General features: G+C 38.8%; 2 protein-coding genes and 1 pseudogene across 3 annotated transcripts; 2 read left to right on the top strand and 1 right to left on the bottom strand.

Annotated features, from left to right (window-relative positions):
- The first annotated feature begins 706 nt into the window (after positions 1-706).
- LOC132155424 (neutral cholesterol ester hydrolase 1-like) lies at positions 707-3,462 on the top strand (annotated as a pseudogene).
- Positions 3,463-7,136: 3,674 nt separating this feature from the next.
- On the bottom strand, positions 7,137-10,426 carry LOC132154956 (E3 ubiquitin-protein ligase MSL2-like). 2 transcript variants are annotated; one of them, XM_059563705.1, is made up of 2 exons: positions 9,505-10,426; positions 7,137-8,870 (listed from the first exon to the last, which is right to left on the bottom strand). In XM_059563705.1, the coding sequence occupies exons 1-2, from the start codon at positions 9,644-9,646 to the stop codon at positions 7,390-7,392; spliced, it is 1,623 nt and encodes a 540-aa protein (XP_059419688.1). In that variant the 5' UTR covers positions 9,647-10,426; the 3' UTR covers positions 7,137-7,389. The 2 variants fall into 2 exon arrangements, with proteins under 2 accessions (XP_059419688.1, XP_059419689.1); XM_059563706.1 differs by having other exon boundaries at positions 10,348-10,406.
- Positions 10,427-11,428: 1,002 nt separating this feature from the next.
- LOC132154955 (propionyl-CoA carboxylase beta chain, mitochondrial-like) lies at positions 11,429-17,876 on the top strand. The gene is made up of 15 exons (XM_059563704.1): positions 11,429-11,704; positions 11,793-11,912; positions 13,099-13,167; positions 13,269-13,325; positions 13,441-13,554; positions 13,824-13,934; positions 14,024-14,132; positions 14,202-14,322; positions 14,450-14,531; positions 14,622-14,745; positions 15,095-15,202; positions 15,328-15,428; positions 15,788-15,886; positions 17,401-17,500; positions 17,594-17,876. Exons 1-15 carry the CDS (start codon positions 11,462-11,464, stop codon positions 17,713-17,715), a joined length of 1,680 nt encoding a protein of 559 aa, XP_059419687.1. The 5' UTR covers positions 11,429-11,461; the 3' UTR covers positions 17,716-17,876.
- Positions 17,877-18,072: the final 196 nt, after the last annotated feature.

Raw genomic sequence — 18,072 nt, forward strand, 5'->3', positions numbered from 1 at the left:
TGGCACAGTACAGTTTTAACTGGCATTTGTGGATGTAACTACGTATTGTGGTACTTGACAAAAGGTTTGCCAAAGTAGTCCTGAGCCCATGTGGTGATATCGCTTATAGATGAATGACGATTCTTGATGCAGTGCCGCCTGAGGGATCGGAGATCACGGTTGTTCAGCTTAGGCTTGCGTCCTTGTCCTTTATGCACTGAAATTCCTCCAGATTCCTTGAATCTTTTAATTATGTTATGTACTGTTGAATGTGAAATATCCAAATCTCTTCCTATCTTTCTTTGAGGAACATTGTTTTTAAACACTTCAATAATTTTATCACGTATTTGTTGGCAAACTGGTGATCCTCGGCCCATCTTTGCTCCTAAAGGATTAGACCTTTCTTGGATGCTGCTTTTGTACCAAATCATAATTACAATCACCTGTTGACATCACCTGTTTCAAATCACATCATTATTTAACCATTTTACCTCATTACTAGCCCTAAATTGCTCCTGTCCCAACTTTTTTTGAAATGTGTTGCAGGTCTGAATGACAGGAAAGGATGCATATTTACAAATGACATGAAGTTGACCAGACAAAACATGAAATATTTTGTGTTCATATTGTCTGCAATGAAATACAAGTCAAAGTAAATTTAGAAATCACTACTTTCTTTTTTATTTGTGTTTTCCATACACTCCCAACTTTTTCTGATTTGGGGTTGTACATCCCATTGCCTAGGACAATCTCAGAACCATGGAAACTGATGCTGTTGGATGCCACTTTCCAAGGAGTTGTGATGATGGTAGGTAGCACATTTTAAACAGTACACCAGCTGAATTGAGGAAAGGATGATTTTGATTGGCTGGAAAGCTCTTTATGTTCTATTCTAAACTGAAATAGCAGGTTATGTTGCCTAACTTGTAGGCCATGTCTTTTTAACAGAATCAAAATAACAATAATAATACAATAATAATAATAAAATTGTCATTAAACTTAAGTGAAACTCAACTTATTGTAGCATTACATAATATACATAATATCTACAGAGAGCTAATAAAAATTATATATAATACATTGTATAAACAGTATAAAACCTGAAAGATAACATCCAGTATTAGCTATTAATAGAGGACCATCTGTTTTTGGAGAGACATGTTAAAGGATGACTTTGATTTGCCTGTTCGGATGAACTTTGTCCAACTTGGCACCACAATAGAGCATACCCAAGGGCAGGATGAAATGATCCTACACTGATCCTAAGTCTTCGTGAACCTTTATCTCTTTTTCAATGACTTGGCATTTCTTCTCCTTGTCAATGCACCAAAAATATCATGCAAACTGCATTTCAAAACCATAATGAGGTTAGTTCAGTTCACTGAATACTGACCCTGTTGTTTTGTAGGGAGATGTTGCCCACACACTGGGTTTGAGCCATAGAGTCCACGTTATCAACTCTGCTATTGGCAATTTTGAGAGTCTGGTGCCCATCACAAACCAAGAGATCCAGACTGAAGATATCCTGTTTGATGGAGTGCATGTACATGTATACCAGCCTCCTGGACAGGACGGAAAGCTGAGGAGAGCAGTTATGTTCATCCATGGAGGTGGATGGGCTTTGGGCGCTCCAAGTATGTCCAAGAGTTTCCTTATGAATTATTTATGAGTTATATACTTTTCTTAATGAAGCAGGTAGCAGGACTCTCTCTGTCCTATTGTTACATTCACAGACTATGTGCGAGGGTTTATCTGCCGTCAGAGTTGGGGTCATATGACAGTCTCTGCAGACAGATGGCAACTGATCTGGATGCAGTGGTTGTGACAGTGGAGTGAGTATATAATCTCATTCAAATAGGAATAGAAAACTGCTGAGTGTCCACACTATGCAGTTATCGCATGGCTCCTGATGTGCACTTCCCAGTGCAGTACGAGGAGTGTGTGCAGGCCGCTAAGCATTTCCTGAGGCCAGAAGTGCTGAGGAAGTATTCGTTCGATCCACTTTATTACTCCATTACTTTGATTCCTTATGATGTAATATTGTGATATCATTTCATCATGTCTTTTAAGGTCATATTTTCTGTTAAAGGGATGGTTCTCCTAAAAATTTAACTTCTGTAATTATTCAATCACCCTCATGTTTTTCCAAACCTATGACTTTATTTTGTGGAACACAAAAGTACACAAAAATTGTTCTGTATGCTCTTTTTATGCAAATACAGTGAATGGGGACTGGAGCTTTAAGCTTGAAAATCTGTAAAACACCTCAAGTATCATTAGAGTGGTCCATAATGTTTGCATGCTTTATTTTTATGATGTCCAAAAAAAATTATCCGATCTGTTAACCTCCATGACAGGATCATTAAAAAAACGATTCAGTGAAAAGAAAATACTTTATCATTATGCACTGAAAATCTTGACACAAATTTGTTATGGCACAAGTCAAAAATTATGACATTTCAACTTGTCATTTTATGATTTTTATTTTGTCTCATAATTATGACAGTATCTCATAATGTTGACTTTACATCATAATTTCAACTTTGTCTTGATTGTTATGACTTTAAATCTCATAATTATGACTTTTTACCAGTTTTCTTTCTTGTCAATTTAAACTTGAAACTTCATCTTAATTAAAATAATTTTAATCTCATAATTTTGACATTTTATGATTTTTTATTTTATATATTTTTTGTCTTTTGTGGTGTAAATGGGCTTTATGTGGGTGTAAAATATTATATAGCTTGCAAGCATTGTTCCTTTAAATTAAACGATCTGTCGGAGCCTTAACCTAGTCTTAAATTGTAGCTAGTGAGATGTGGTTATGCTAATCAACATGTTCTTTCTCTCTCTCTCTCTCACTAGATCAGAACAGACAACACTACTACTGTGAAATTCAAACTGCAGGTCTTGGTTTATCCACTGCTTCAGGCGTTAGACTTCAACACAGCTTCCTATCAGCAGAACCAGAACGTTCCCATCCTGCATCGCAGGTTAATGGCCCGTTTCTGGTTGGAGTACCTAGAAGCCGACCTCAACCTTGTGCACTCTCTTATGATAAACAACCACACAGCCCAAGACCAAAACCTGATGACCTTGATCTGTTCAAAGCTGGACTGGACCACTCTCCTCTCCAAACGAGTGATACAGCATCATAATCCTGTGTTTCCAGTGACTGGCTCTCTCAGTATTTTAAAGGACATAGCGGCATTACTGGACACCAGAGCTGCTCCGATACTGGCGGAGGACCAGGTTTTGCGTATGGCACCACGTGCATACATTATGACTGGTGAGCATGATGTTTTGAGGGATGATGGGATGATGTACGCCCACAGGCTGGAGCTGGCAGGGGTCTCTGTCACTAATGAACATTATAAAGATGGTTTCCATGGCTGTGTGAGCTTTGGTTTCTGGCCCTGTTACTTCTCTGTGGGAATAAGGGCAGTGCAGAATTATATCGCTTGGCTTGACAAAGATTTGTAGTTATTTTAAATGTGTCTATTAGGGATGCAACGATTATAGATTTAGTTTGTGCGATTATAGTCTGAGGAATAATCATGGTTTCTTGATTATCATTATTATGCATTTATTAATTTCACAACACTACTAAAGTCACATGAACACTTTTGATTTAAAAGTGTTATTTATTGCAGACGTTCATTATCCCTTATTTGCTTGTTTAGCATCCTTGTGGCACGGCTGGGTTGGAGCTGAACTCTGCAGGACTGCGGTTCAAATTTGCCTAGCCCTGTGTTAGACCTTCACTTTAGAGAACTGCCTAGTTGCATACAACATAAATCATAGTTATTCTACAGAACATACAGTCATGGGCAAAAGTGTTGTCAGTGACACATTTTGTGTTTTGCAAAGTTTGCTGCTTACTTTTACACAACTACTTTTTACACAATTTTTTTTTTTTTTTATCCTGACACAAAATGACCAGCCAACATTAACTGACTAATGATATAAGCAGCACATGTGAAAGTGTGAATGAGAAGTAGTCAGTATCATACTAAATAGATTGTAAGAGCAGTATGATGTATGACCATGTCACAAAGCAAGAGTGATAAAGAAGTGGCTCGAAGATCATTACACTGAAATTTTGGATCCGTGGCCAGGCAACTCCCTGGCTCTCAATCCCAGAGAGAACCTGTGGTCAGTCCTCAAATGTGAGTGGAAAAGCTGAAGCCCCCAAATTGTGATCAACTCCGAGAACTAATGAGGCAAGAACTGATCACCATCAGTCAGGATTTGGCCCAGATATTCAGCATGCCAGAGCGAACAAGAACACTGTAAATATGGACTTATTATTAATTTATTTTGACAATAAAAGCCTTTAAAACGTATGATATTCTTATCATTGTATTTCAGAATACCATAGAAACTTCATAGAAATAATCTACAAATAGCCTACTGAAGCAGCAAACTTTGCAAAGAAATTTATGTCACTGCCAAAACGTTATGTTCCTTTCACATTAGGGTGAATTTTATGTCAAAAGATGGAAGCAAATATGTTCTGTACCTTTTGGTAAATTCTAACTCCTACATTCATATTTCAAAATGACAATCATAATACAAATTCAAATATTAAATGCAATTATTGTGGTGCAAGGACAATTTCATTATTTAAATTTGAACGATAAACCTTTCAGTATTTCTAAAATGAACAGCTGTTAATAGCTGTAAGCTGATCATTATATTAAAATTATAAAATTGTCCTTACACCAAAAGATTAGCATTTTGATATTTTAATGAGAAGTATGGCTATTAACAATAAACCGGAGTATGCCAAGCTTTACAATGAAACCTACTAAAGGTCTTAATCATATTTGTTACGCATGAGACAAAACATGACACAACACACCGTTTTGGAAAACAAGAAATAAAAAACTATAATTTATTTTTTTGTTTGTTTTCTGCAGTTTTCATTATTTCAATGTGGCAGTGAATAAACCAGCAATAAGAGGTTCTCCAGTAATTCACAAATCAAGAAACTAAAATCTGAGTTCAAGTAATGACCATTGAAAAGCAAAGGAAGGAATAAAACAACAATACGAAACTATACGATTTGAAAATACAACAAAATATCCCACTAAGATCCAAGATTTAACTAGAAGATTCTTCAATTTTTGGTCAAAGCCCTACTGATTGAGTTTTCAAGCATATTTAAGGATACGGATGAAGCACTGTCTACCCTGCTTCATTACATAAGACATAATATGGTGCAGTATAACAGTAAACACATGTTCACTGACCTTTCTCAACACATATTTCTAGTTTTGGTCCCTAGAACAAGAATCACAACACAATTGCAAGACAAACACAACTAATCAGGATCATAGTAAAGAGGCATCAATGGGTGCTAAAAGGTGCTCAGGCAAACGTTTAAAGAACAAAACATCTTGAAATACTCGTTTAAAGTTTGTACCTAAACAAATATGATGACTGTGTGGGGAAAAGGTTTTAAAAAGATGGTTATCTATCATTTTGTTTTTCATATTGCTTTAAAAATATCACTGCCATGAATACATTCTCGGGCAACACACTGAACACTCTTACATTCACTTGTTTAAGAAATCTTTGTAGATTCAGTGGGGAAAATATTTATTTGATCCCCTGACGATTTTGTAAGTTTGCCCACTTACAAATAAATGAAGGGTCTGTCATTTTTATGGATAGAGACAGAATATCAACCCAAAGATCTGGAAATAAATCATTATATAAAGGTTAGAAATTGATTTGTATTTCAGTGAGTGAAAGAATATTTGATCCCTTACCAACCTCAAGAATTCTGGCTCCCACAGATTGGTTATGTGCCCATGTGGAACACAGATTAGTCCTGTCACACACAAGAAGTTACTACTAATATCAGCTTGTTAGGTGAATAAGACACCTGTCCAATCCTCCCACCACCATGAGCAAGACCAAAGAGCTGTCAAAGGTTGTCAGAGACAAGATTGTAGATCTGCACAAGGCTTGAATGGGCTGCAAGAAGCTTGGTGAGAAGAATACAACTGAAGCCAAGTACACCATCCCTAGTCAAACACGGAGGTGGAAACATTATGCTTTAGGGCTGTTTTTCTGGGTACAGGACAACTTCACCACATTGAGGGGCAAATGGACTGTAAAATCTTAGACGAGAACCTGCTTCCCTCAGCCAGAACACTGAAGATGGGTCATGCAGTATAACAATGACTCGAAACATACTGCCAAGGCAACAAAGGATTGGCTCAAGAAGAAGCACATTAAGGTCATGAAGTGGCCTCCAGAACTCAATCCTGTAGAAAATCTGTGGAGGGAGCTGAAACTTTTAGTTGCCAAACAACAGCCAAGAAACCTTTAGGATTTAGATAGGATCTGTAAAGAGAAGTGGATCAAAGTCCCTCCTGAGATATGTGCACTATACCTCTATCTTAAAATAAACCTGCCATAAAAATGACAGACCCTTCACTTCTTTGTAAGTGGCCAAACGTACAAAATCAGCAGAGGATCAAATAAATATTTTCCCCACGGTCCTGTACTGTACTGATGAAACACTCAGCTCAGTCTGAACTAACAATGAACAATAGTGAGGATATAATGAATAAGCAACTCTCGAAGTCAGAAAAACATAGCTGTTGTGACAAATTTGTGCTTCATCATCCTTTCAAAACCACAGGAATTGAAATGTCTTTCTTTCAGACCCGGAACATGATGAATTATAATTGATACGGCATTACTCTCCATTCGGAAAAACAAAGAACCATCTATTAAACAAAAAAATTAAATAAAATAACTCGATATCCTGACGGGACACCTCAGTCCCATAACCAAGAGTTGGGGGTGACACAGGAAGTGATCACTATAGCAACCAGGACAGTGTCTAAACCAGTTAACACTATTGGGACTAAGTGCTACATTTCCACCATTAGTAAATTGTGATTTTATTCGACGTTAAACAGGCATTACAGATAGCTGTATATCATTTTACCTTCAATTAATGTTTAGAAGCTAAATATATTTAAATTAATTTGGGGAATAAATTCACCACAGAATGTAGACACATTAATCACTGCTGGACAGTCTGTAATGAGCTGCTATACACGTTACCCAACAAACTCATCACACTCATACCTGTGGAACTAATTTTAAGTTTTGGGTCATTGAATAGTCAAAGAAAAAGAACAGCCTTTTATCAGATCCTAAGTTCATTGTGAATAAAACAGCCACAGAGAAGCAAACAATTCCTTCAGAATAACAAAATATGCCATACAGCTTCACAGTAACTTTCCATTACAGCAGTGTGTGTTTGTTTGTTATGGTAGAGGTTGAACATGAAAACTACAGACAAGAGTTTTGGCAAACAGTTTCTGTTCGACATAAACCAGGAATCGACCACGGCTGAGAGAGATATCAGTAGCAGGACAGCTATCAACAGTTGAAATGCATCTCTAGAGCCTCTTCAAAACTCTGGTCCTCGTCGGTGCTGGACGTGAGGAAAGAGGCCATAGGGGAGTCTGCGGACAGACCGAGAACTCCTGCAGCGTTCGTTCCAGCGTTTCTTACAGATATACTGGTGAGGTTGATGCCGAGAGTGAGTCTGGTTTGCTCCAGGGCTTTTTCGGGCACGGCGAAAGCCTCCAGCTTCTTCTCCCCGTTGGCCATGTATGAGTTCTGGCAGCCCCTGCAGATGCAGTCCAAACAGGCCTTACGGTTGGAGTAGCAGGGGCATCTTTGACCTCTGCAGGTAAGAACACTTGGATTCTGGGTGGCTCGTCCACATTTGCAGCCTTTTTTTTCTTGTGTCTTTTTGTACACGACTTTATGGGGCTGTCCTGGTTGTCCTGCTAAAACGCTAGCTGACAGCAGCCTGTCCTTTGCCTTTCCCTTTGCCTTCGGGACAGCTACTTTAGACTTCGCCTGAACTTTCTTATTACATAGGTCTGTGTTTATCTGGATATTTTTTGTTGAACCCAGCACAGCCTTATTAACCTTCAAAATGCCTCCGTTAGTGAACACAACAGCAGGTGGGGAGGGCGCTTTCGGTTCAAATGCTGTTTTAGGCGGCGCCGTGGCTGCTACCGATGGCCCCTGGATGAGGCTGGTGATGGCCAGAGGTTGGAGACTCTCACTGTCGCTTTCAGAGCGAGAGCGCTTTCGGCTCAGGTGCACTTTTCTGTGGGCTGTGGCGAGGCAAGTCAGGCCCGTCTGAGGTTGCGGAGGGAGTGCTTGGGCAAGGGTGCCGCTGGTTTGGGACTGTAATGAGTTCTGACATGGCTCTGGTGTTGCTTTAGTCTGTCCGCATGATACCTCCTTGCTCGCAATGTCAGATTTAAGGTCTTCCAGGACGCTTGTGCTCTCCGCATTGAGATGCACCGATTCGCTGCTTGTCTCTTGACTAACTTTGGACTTTGCGTCAACAGCGACAGCACCCATGTGTAGTGATGAGTCAGATTTCAGAGGTCCATCAGCCCTGACAGGCTCAAGGGTCTCGAGTTCAGCTGGGATCTGCTCAGAGGGTTTATCCGAGTCAGTCAGGATGACATCAGTAGAGCTTTGTGAAGAGTCAGTCTCTGTTTTGAGATGAGGAACATCCAAAGTGTCTCTGACAGGACTGGGGTCTTCTTGTTCCTGACTCACCCCCAACACCTCCTCCAGCATCTTCTTGACCTCAGGGTAACCCTTGACCCCCGAGGCACTCTGCTCTGATGTGACGCACACTGAGACACACTCGCAGAGATTCCTGTAGCAGTCGATCAGAATCTGGAGCTGTTTATTCTCCTCAAACTGCTCATAGTCTTTACACCAGCTGCAGGATGGCTTTAAAAACATTTTCTTGCCTTTACAACCCTTGCAAACGAAGTGCTGACAGGAGGAGTTTTTTGGAGCAACTGGATCCTGAAGCAAATTCCCTATATAGAAAGCAGACAACACATTAAAGCAATTAAGCATAGTTAATTAACATTAAGAAAAATAAAATCCTATTAATTGTCTCCAAAGAGAAAACTGATTTTTAACAATAACTTATAAACCATTAAAGACATACCTACTATAGAGGTGTGATATATCCAAATTCTCTCAAATATTCTAAATATTAAATATCATATTTCTAAATCCATATTTCAGCTGGTTAGTTTGTTTCATAGCTCATAACTCGAATGAAGACTTCGTCCAAAACATCGCGGGAAAAAATACTAGCAGGACCGAGGCTTCTGAGAAGTGGGCGGGCAATGTTGCAGCACGCAGTAGCGGTGCCGGATGCTGATTGGTTGATACAGTGTTTCACCATATCTACCGAAGCGAAGATTGTTTCGTTGCTGTTGTGTAGCAACTCAATTATTTGCTTAGTAAAATAACGTTTAAATTAAAAACTACTAAGTAAGATAATATTACGCTTAATAAAAGCCATGAGACACTCGAAGCTGCGCTGTAGTGCAAACATATGAATGATAATGCCGATACTTCAACTTCGCTGCGCGTGTTGCTTATCAATGCCCAATATACTGCGAAAACATAGCGCGGACTCTCGTACATAAAGGCACTTACCACACACCAAGCAGGATAGGGAGTCTCTAAAGAAAGGCAAGACGTTAAACAACCCTCCGTATGTCTCCGGGTCCATCGGGTCGCACTGCAGAAGACAGCGGCACGCCGACACGTACAGCGCGGTGGCGTTCACCGGGTTCATCTCCGCGAGGTCCGTGCACAGCGGGACGAGAGAAGCTGATCGGCTACTCTGAGCCAGTCTTGATGCACGATAACTGTGAGAACACAATCAACCAGGCTTGAGCAAACGCCTCACACAAAGAGTGTAGTTTGACATGACTCGCAAGCAGATGAGCAGTTATGGGTCGTCTGCTTGTTAACATGTCAAAGATTTGCTCAATATTTCGAAGATCCTCCAGAGACGGCCAGTCCGGAGAAAATAAGGTGCTGTAGGCGATGTATAGCAGCGACTAAAGTCTGCTTTCCATGCGTTTCAGATCCCAAAAGTCTCAACAGAAAGAGCGCTGCACTTTGTAATAAAGCACAGACACAAAGGACAGGACAATAAACAGCATTTTACTGAGAGGCACAACAGGCCTCGAGCTGTACTGTCGGTGGCACGAGCTTCGCGAATAATCGGTCCACAAATACGAACTGGAAAAACAGTCTCAGATGAGAAAATAGTATAATCTTTGAAATATTCCAACACAGCGGCTGTTCATGAGGCTTAACACAACAGATCACGGTTCGCCTGTCTACTTGTTCGCTAGCTAGCTAATATTGCTTACTTTTCTTCGTCTTTTTGAATAAGAACGCTTTTCTTTCTTTAACCGAGTGCGACAACCTTCCGTTTTAGGGATATGTTTATGTAGCGTTCAACTGAGCTACAACATATTTACATACATTAGCCTGTGCAAAGAGCCAGCTTCGTTCCTCTGTTAACTTTTGCATCCTGAGAGGAACAATACCAACAACAAAAGTAAAAGAGCTCGTGGAATTAAACACGGCCTCCAGTGATTACTGCCCCCTAGTGTCTGACTGTATCAACCACACGCTTGACAAAATGAACCTGAAACATTATCCCGTCTTCTGGAACTGTCACCTTGTTAAGAAAAAAAATCTTTAATCTTTAAAATTATTATTTTCCGTTAGAAAAACAATATGTTACTACACTTTAAGCCCACTGACAAATATGTCATTATTTATTCTTTTTTGGGAGATTTTTTTCCTCCCAAGTTAAAATGGTCACATAATAAACCTAATTTTGAATTAGTTCTGATAGAGTTGCCATGTTATTATAAGATGGTAAAACTATGTAAAAGTAGTAAAGCCAAAATATTTGTTAAAGTCTTATACAACTTATACAACTTTATGCAGTAATGGTTATGTATATATGGAAAACCCATAATAAAATGTTTTTTATTTATTTATTTTCTTAGCCATTTCTTGTCCCCTGTTATGATCTTATGTAAATAGAATCCTATAAGTTGACTACTTTCTTAACTTGTTTATTATATCTGATGTTTTAGTAAAAGCAGGAAAGGGAAGAAAAAGGAAGGAAAAAGGAAGGAAAAAGAAGGAAATAAATTATAAATGTAAATAGAGAGGATGATGTTCATTCCTTTTCACTTTTAAAACGAATTCACGAATCCAGCCTTGTATAATTTTTTCAAATGCATTTAGTAATCTAGATTCATTAGGAGCTATGTTTAGTCCAAGGGTGTGAACAGCTCCAATCGTTTTTTTTTTTTCAAAATCGTGGATTTTCACAACAACCGAATAACTGATGGGAACTGTAGTTTATCATGGTTGACATTAGTGTGGACAGAGGCATGGACTACATCTATCAAGTTCGCCTAACTACACACATCTCTGCGGTGATTGGTTCACTCACTCACGCCCTCTTCGCTAACCGGGTAGTGATTGGCTGTAAAAAGTAGACACTCTTTGGTGATTGGCTGAAGACACCGACCTTTTTTCGGCAGAATGTGCCCTCAGTGAACTGAGTGAAGGAGTGATGGCGACCTACGCGATAATGCGAAGCAGCCTGGGACTGTTACATGGTCTGAAATGTTCTTTTAAAAGTGTAGGTCAGATTCCGTACGGCGCTGCCGCCGGGGCAGTTACCCAGGCGAAAGGTCTTCAAAATGCAAGATGCTATTCGGTCAAGCATCTGTCTGTGCAGGAGAGGATTGAGAAGAAACGAAAGGCAGCGCTTATAGGAGGAGGACATCTGAGGATAGCTGCACAGCACAAAAGGGTAAGTAATGAAAACTTACTGGAGAATGAATGCAGCTGACAAAAGTGAAAGCACAACAGTCTGAAGAGCTCTGAACTGCTGTGCGCAGGGTAAGCTGACAGCGCGCGAGAGACTGGAGCTCCTGCTGGACCCGGGCTCGTTTGTGGAGTATGACATGTTTGTGGAGCATCGCTGCTCTGACTTTGGCATGGAGGCAGATCATAATAAGGTATGACACCCCAACGTCTCCGGTCAAAGAATTTACGTAATGCATCATCAGAAATATTTACATTTGCATGTCATGAGTTATGAAATAATAGCGTTAAATTGCTTAACGGTCGCAATTGCGTCTGTTGCATTTTCTAGGTCCTTCTCTGAAAATGCTTTTTTTTTTAGTTGAACAGTTTAAAAGATAAAAAAAAAAAAAAGTAAATAGCTGAAGTGATTCTTAACCTGAACACTAGGGGGCAAACTTGCAGTGGAGCCCAATAAGTCAAAAATTAAGTGTAATTGTATTCACGTGATAAAATATTACACTAAAATTACAGTGTTACCCAAAACCACATATATATTTGTGTGTGTGTGTGTGTGTGTGTGTGTGTGTATGTGTAAAATAGCTTATTGTTGTACACTACAGAAATACCAGAGGCACATATCAGCTTAGATATTTCTAGATATTTTAAGGGGTTTAAGTGTTAATAAATCGCTAACAATATACATTTAAAAATTATTTTAATGGTGCATATTTAGTACTACAGCAAAGAGAAGGAAGGTTGGTAACAGCTCAAAAATGGCATTATCATTACTAATGGCTTCATCAAGTTACTGTATTTTGTGTTAACACAAAACCATTTTTAACTAAAAACAGAAAGCTTATGCATTTTGGTCAGTCATTCACACGACATCGGTGGTTTGGGGGCCTAAAAACTTTTAAAAACGGTGCACAAAGTGCAAGTTATTGAAAACAATACAGTCATGGTCTCCGTGTAAACTACAAAAATGCACATTTGAGAAGTTGGTGATGTCATGCTCATGCATATTAGGTGTTTGAATACTTGAAGATTGTGTATGTGCACAAGTATTTAGAGTTTATTTTTATTTTATTTTTTAACAAAATGACTACTGGCTTGGCTTGCGTAATGCAGCCTTTTTTAGTCATTTTCATAGATCCACGTGGGCTTGTTTTATCAACATAGACATCGGTACACAAAACGCTAAAGAAAAACGTTCCATTTTTACAACATCATTGCCGTGTACATATACCGACAGTTACATTTTTATCTCTAACAACACATTTTAGATGTTAGCAATGCATAACCTATTTATTAGTACTTTTAACAAATGTAAATGAGGGACACTCATCACAGTCATTTTGTAAAAGTGACCATGTCTTTTTCATGCATCTGTGTGTTCAGTACCCAGGAGACAGCGTGGTGACCGGACAGGGAAGGATTAATGGCAGACTGGTGTATGTTTTCAGCCAGGTATTATACTAGCTTTCGAATATCAGTTTGCAGTTACAAAATATCTTATTTATTACTATCTCACTTCTGCTTTCATGAGTGAAATGCTCTTCTGTTCTCAGGACTTCACGGTGTTTGGAGGCAGTTTATCAGGAGCTCACGCTCAGAAGATCTGCAAGGTGAGGCTGGTTGCTGAGCGTCGTTGGACCTGGCTACAGTGGTTTTGTTTAAACACGGGCGTAAGGCTGTCAAACGGTGAGATCTCACACAAAACTTCTGCAACTGAATTCTTAGATCATGGACCAGGCAATGATGATGGGAGCTCCAGTAATCGGGCTCAATGACTCCGGCGGAGCCCGCATTCAGGAAGGCGTCGAGTCCCTCGCAGGATATGCTGACATTTTCTTGGTGAGCTGAAAGGTTTAACACAGCTGTACATTTGAGTTATGCTCTACCGAACCCAAGTCTTTCACCAGGACTGCATTTATTTGATCAAAAGTACAGTACAAACAATTTTAAGTAATTCAACTATGTTTTAAAATTCAGTTTACTTCCGTGATGGTAAAGCTGAAAACAGTAGTGCTGCATATAGAATATATTTTTGTTAAAGATAATTGATTCTTTGAATATAATATATACTGCAGGACTAAGAGTGGACAATGTTCTGTGTTCTTCAGCGGAATGTGATGGCCTCAGGTGTAGTTCCTCAGATCTCTCTCATCATGGGCCCGTGTGCAGGTGGTGCTGTGTACTCGCCTGCTCTCACAGACTTCACTTTCATGGTCAAGGTGAGAATATAGATGCATATTAAATGAATTGTAGGTTTCTTGATCCCTGATGGCACACTCCTGTTTCATGAAATGGCCTGTGCTTGCAGGACACCTCCTATCTTTTTATCACAGGCCCAGATGTGGTAAAGTCTGTAACGAATGAGGACGTTACCCAGGAGGAGCTGGGTGGAGCGAAAACCCACACCACAGTGTCAGGTAGATCTTTTTATTAAGCCTGTGCTTCCATCTGAATGCGTTTTGTGACCGCATTTTGTTTTCTTTCAGGTGTTGCTCATCGGGCCTTTGAGAATGACGTTGATGCCCTTCTGAACTTGCGAGACTTTTTCAACTTTCTCCCACTGAGCAACAAAGATCCATCTCCGGTCACCGAGTGCCATGATCCTCAGTGAGAAACTGTTGTTGCATATTTGTAACTTTTTATTTTTATATCAGTCAAATTATCTTGGTCTTTAATTATCAGTGTCTTCAGTCACATGCAATCTTCTGTTATCATGTCAATTTATGTTCCTCAGTGACCGGCCGGTTCCTGGTTTGGACACTGTCGTTCCTTTTGAAAGCACTAAAGCCTATGACATGCTGGACATTGTTCACGGTGTATGTACATCTTTAGTGATCTGAAATGATTCAGACAGTCAGGTCAAATTTCATCACACAGTTCTTCTGGTTGTATTCTCACTCTTTCAGATAGTAGATGAGAGAGAATTCTTTGAGATTATGCCCAACTACGCCAAAAATATTGTGGTGGGATTTGCCAGGATGAATGGACGGACTGTAGGCATAGTGGGAAACCAGCCTAAAGTGGCATCTGGTTGGTGATTTCTATTCTATTATATTATATTATCTCAAAAGTTTGAGATCAGTGAGTGGTAGTGTTGTTTTAATTCGTTTTATTCACCAAAGGATCAAAAGTGACAAAGACTTATACATTTTTTATACAAATATTTTAAAATAAATGTTCTTTTTGTCAGATTTGCCATCACAGGATGACATTTTACAATATTAAAATAGAAAAAAGTTGCATTGTAATAATTTTTTCACAATGTTAGTGTTTTTACTGTATAGATAAAATAAATGCAGCCTTGGTGGGCATAAGATACTTAATAAAAACCATTGTACCCCGTTTTTTAATTTAAATGTAATTTTTCTTGTGTTTTTAGGCTGTTTGGACATAAATTCATCTGTTAAAGGGGCTCGCTTTGTTCGTTTCTGTGACGCCTTCAACATTCCCATCATCACCTTTGTGGACGTGCCTGGATTCCTGCCAGGTGTCTAGAAACTTTCATTATTCGAACCTTAACTTTGCTGTTTTTTTTCTAATTCATTTTATCCTGAATTACCAGCGTGTTTCCCTTTTTAAATCAGACACTGACAGAACGTTCTGTTTCCACAGGCACAGCTCAAGAGTACGGAGGCATCATCAGACACGGAGCCAAACTGCTCTATGCTTTTGCAGAGGCCACCGTTCCGAAAATCACTGTCATCACCCGGAAGGTAGGAGGCAGAATGATGTGTGTGTGTGTGTGTTTTTTTTTTGGCACATTAGAACAAAACTCTGTATAATGACATGGGTATGACACAGGTATTACAAGGAGAGGGTGACTTATGAGGACATAACTCATGTCCCCATTTTTCAAAACGCTTATAAACCATACAGAATGAGTTTTTTTGAGAAAGTAAAAAGTGCACAGTTTCCTGTGAGGGTTAGGGTTGGTGTAGGGCCATAGAATATACAGTTTCTAAAGTATAAAAACCATTACGCCTATGGGATGTCCCCACTTTTCACAAAAACCCCCCTGTGTGTGTGTGTACTAACTGTCTTGTGTGCTGAACATCGCGTGTTCTGTCTCCAGGCTTATGGAGGTGCTTATGATGTGATGAGTTCCAAACATCTGAGAGGAGACGTCAACTACGCCTGGCCATCTGCTGAGGTCGCTGTGATGGGTGCAAAGGTAAACCTGAAGAACGGGGACATGGCTAATGCACTAATGCACTAATGCATAATAAATGTGTACTGTGAGTGAATTCTGGGGCTTTCTAAGGCATTTATGAGCTTTTAAGCCAAACCCTTCCATTGAGTTGCATTTAAATCTCAGGATATCTTTTGGCCTAAATAAATATAAATATCAACATTGGTCCTATCCCATATAGACAACTGTGTTCCAGCAGTCTGTAATAAGAGTTAAGAAATTCTTGTAACCTCAAGACTGTAAGTAGCAGACAGAAGTGAGTGTTCAGAGATCTCTGCTGTTCTACACTTACACTGCAGCAATGATCACTATGCTGCTGTCCGTTTAATTTCTGCGCTGGAGGCTCACGCTTTGAGTTGAGTAACAGGTGCTGCTGACTGACTGTGGATGGCATAGATCATATCACATGTTGACTGTTTAAAGTACACACTATAAATATTTCTGCTGGGTGTCCATTAGTGACACTAAAGCTACAATGACGCTCACTGATTTTCCACTGTATTTGAAAGAAGCATCCTATGCTCACCAAGGCTGCATTTATTTAATAAAATGATAAAATGTAATTCATCTTAATTACAAAACAGCTTAACAATGAACTGCACACCATTACGGTTTTCTATTCGAATATTTTTCATATATTTTTGTGATGGCAAAGCTGATCATTACTCTAGTCTTCAGTGTCGCATGATCTTTCAGAAATCATTTTGTGCATATATTTGTGCTGCTTAATAATTTTGTGGACACCTGGATTTTTTTCCCTAGGTTTCTTTGAAAGAACATTTAAAACAAATCCTTGAACAAAACTTAATTAAAAAAGAAAAAAAAACTGATACACTACAGGTAGTGTATCACAGTTTCCATAAAAATATTAAGCATCAAATGCTGTTTTAACATTCATTGTTAATAATCAGAAATGTTTCTTGAACACCAAATATAAAACCATATTAGAATGATTGCTGAAGGGTCATGTGACACTGAAGACTGGAGTAATAGCTGCTTAAATTTCAGCTTGGACATCAGAGGAATAAATTACATTACGAAAAATCTATTTTCAAAAAGTAATTTTAAATTGTAATATTTCAAAATATTACTGTTTGTAATCATATTTTGTAGCCGTTGTCATAGGCTCTTTTTAAAAACAATTAAATCTTTGAACACCATATATATATATATATGTATGTATGTGTATATATATGTATGTATGTATATATATGTATGTCCTTCAACATATATGTATGTATGTATATATATGTATGTTCTTCAACATTTCGATACATCTATAGTTATTAACTACATTTTGTCTAGGATATTACAAATACAGTTTTTATATACATTTCTTTGGCTTTTATCATTAATGAAATGTATTAAAAATAAAAATCCAGTGATCACAATTACTGGACAATTCAATGGAAATTGATTGGTCCAAAAGTGTGAAACCCTACAAAATATTTCTTAAATGCGCTATATAGTAATATATAATTTCATTTTTTTTAAAGGGTGCTGTACAAATCATCTTCAGAGGAAAGGAGAATCAAGCCGAGGCTGAAGCTGAATATGTGGAGAAGTTTGCCAATCCCTTCCCCGCGGCTGTCCGAGGTGCATCACCAGACACACAACACATTCATTCATACGCTCGCCTCTGCTGCTATTTGTGTATTATCGCAAAATATGAATGAATGTATTTCACAGGCTTTGTGGATGACATCATTCAGCCCTCGACCACACGCATGAGGATCTGTAGAGACCTGGAGGTGCTCGCCAGCAAGAATCAGACCAACCCCTGGAAAAAACACGCAAACATTCCCTTGTAAATCTCTTCTCAACACTCATAGCGTTTTACAGCGGTATCCGTGGTTAGACTGGAAACAATATCATGTTTTTCCACATGGTTCATTGTGCCTTATTTTCTCTCATATGCATTATGCTATTATTTAAGCATTCTCAAATCAATAAACACTCCCACGGTTCATGATTACAGATTTAATTATTTTTCTGAGAAAGTGAGTTCTCCATAAGTTCACTGAAGAAAAGGTTTAGAACAGTTTTCCATTAAAAGGGAAAGTGGTACATCGTTTCTAGGTTGTACAAAAGAAAACCATTTTATATTGAAAATGTACAATTTACAGGTACACTAGCAAAACTAACCGGGGCTCAAGGTGGGGGAATGA

This window comes from Carassius carassius, chromosome 12 (assembly GCF_963082965.1).
Source record: "Carassius carassius chromosome 12, fCarCar2.1, whole genome shotgun sequence".
NCBI classification, from domain to species: domain Eukaryota; kingdom Metazoa; phylum Chordata; class Actinopteri; order Cypriniformes; family Cyprinidae; genus Carassius; species Carassius carassius.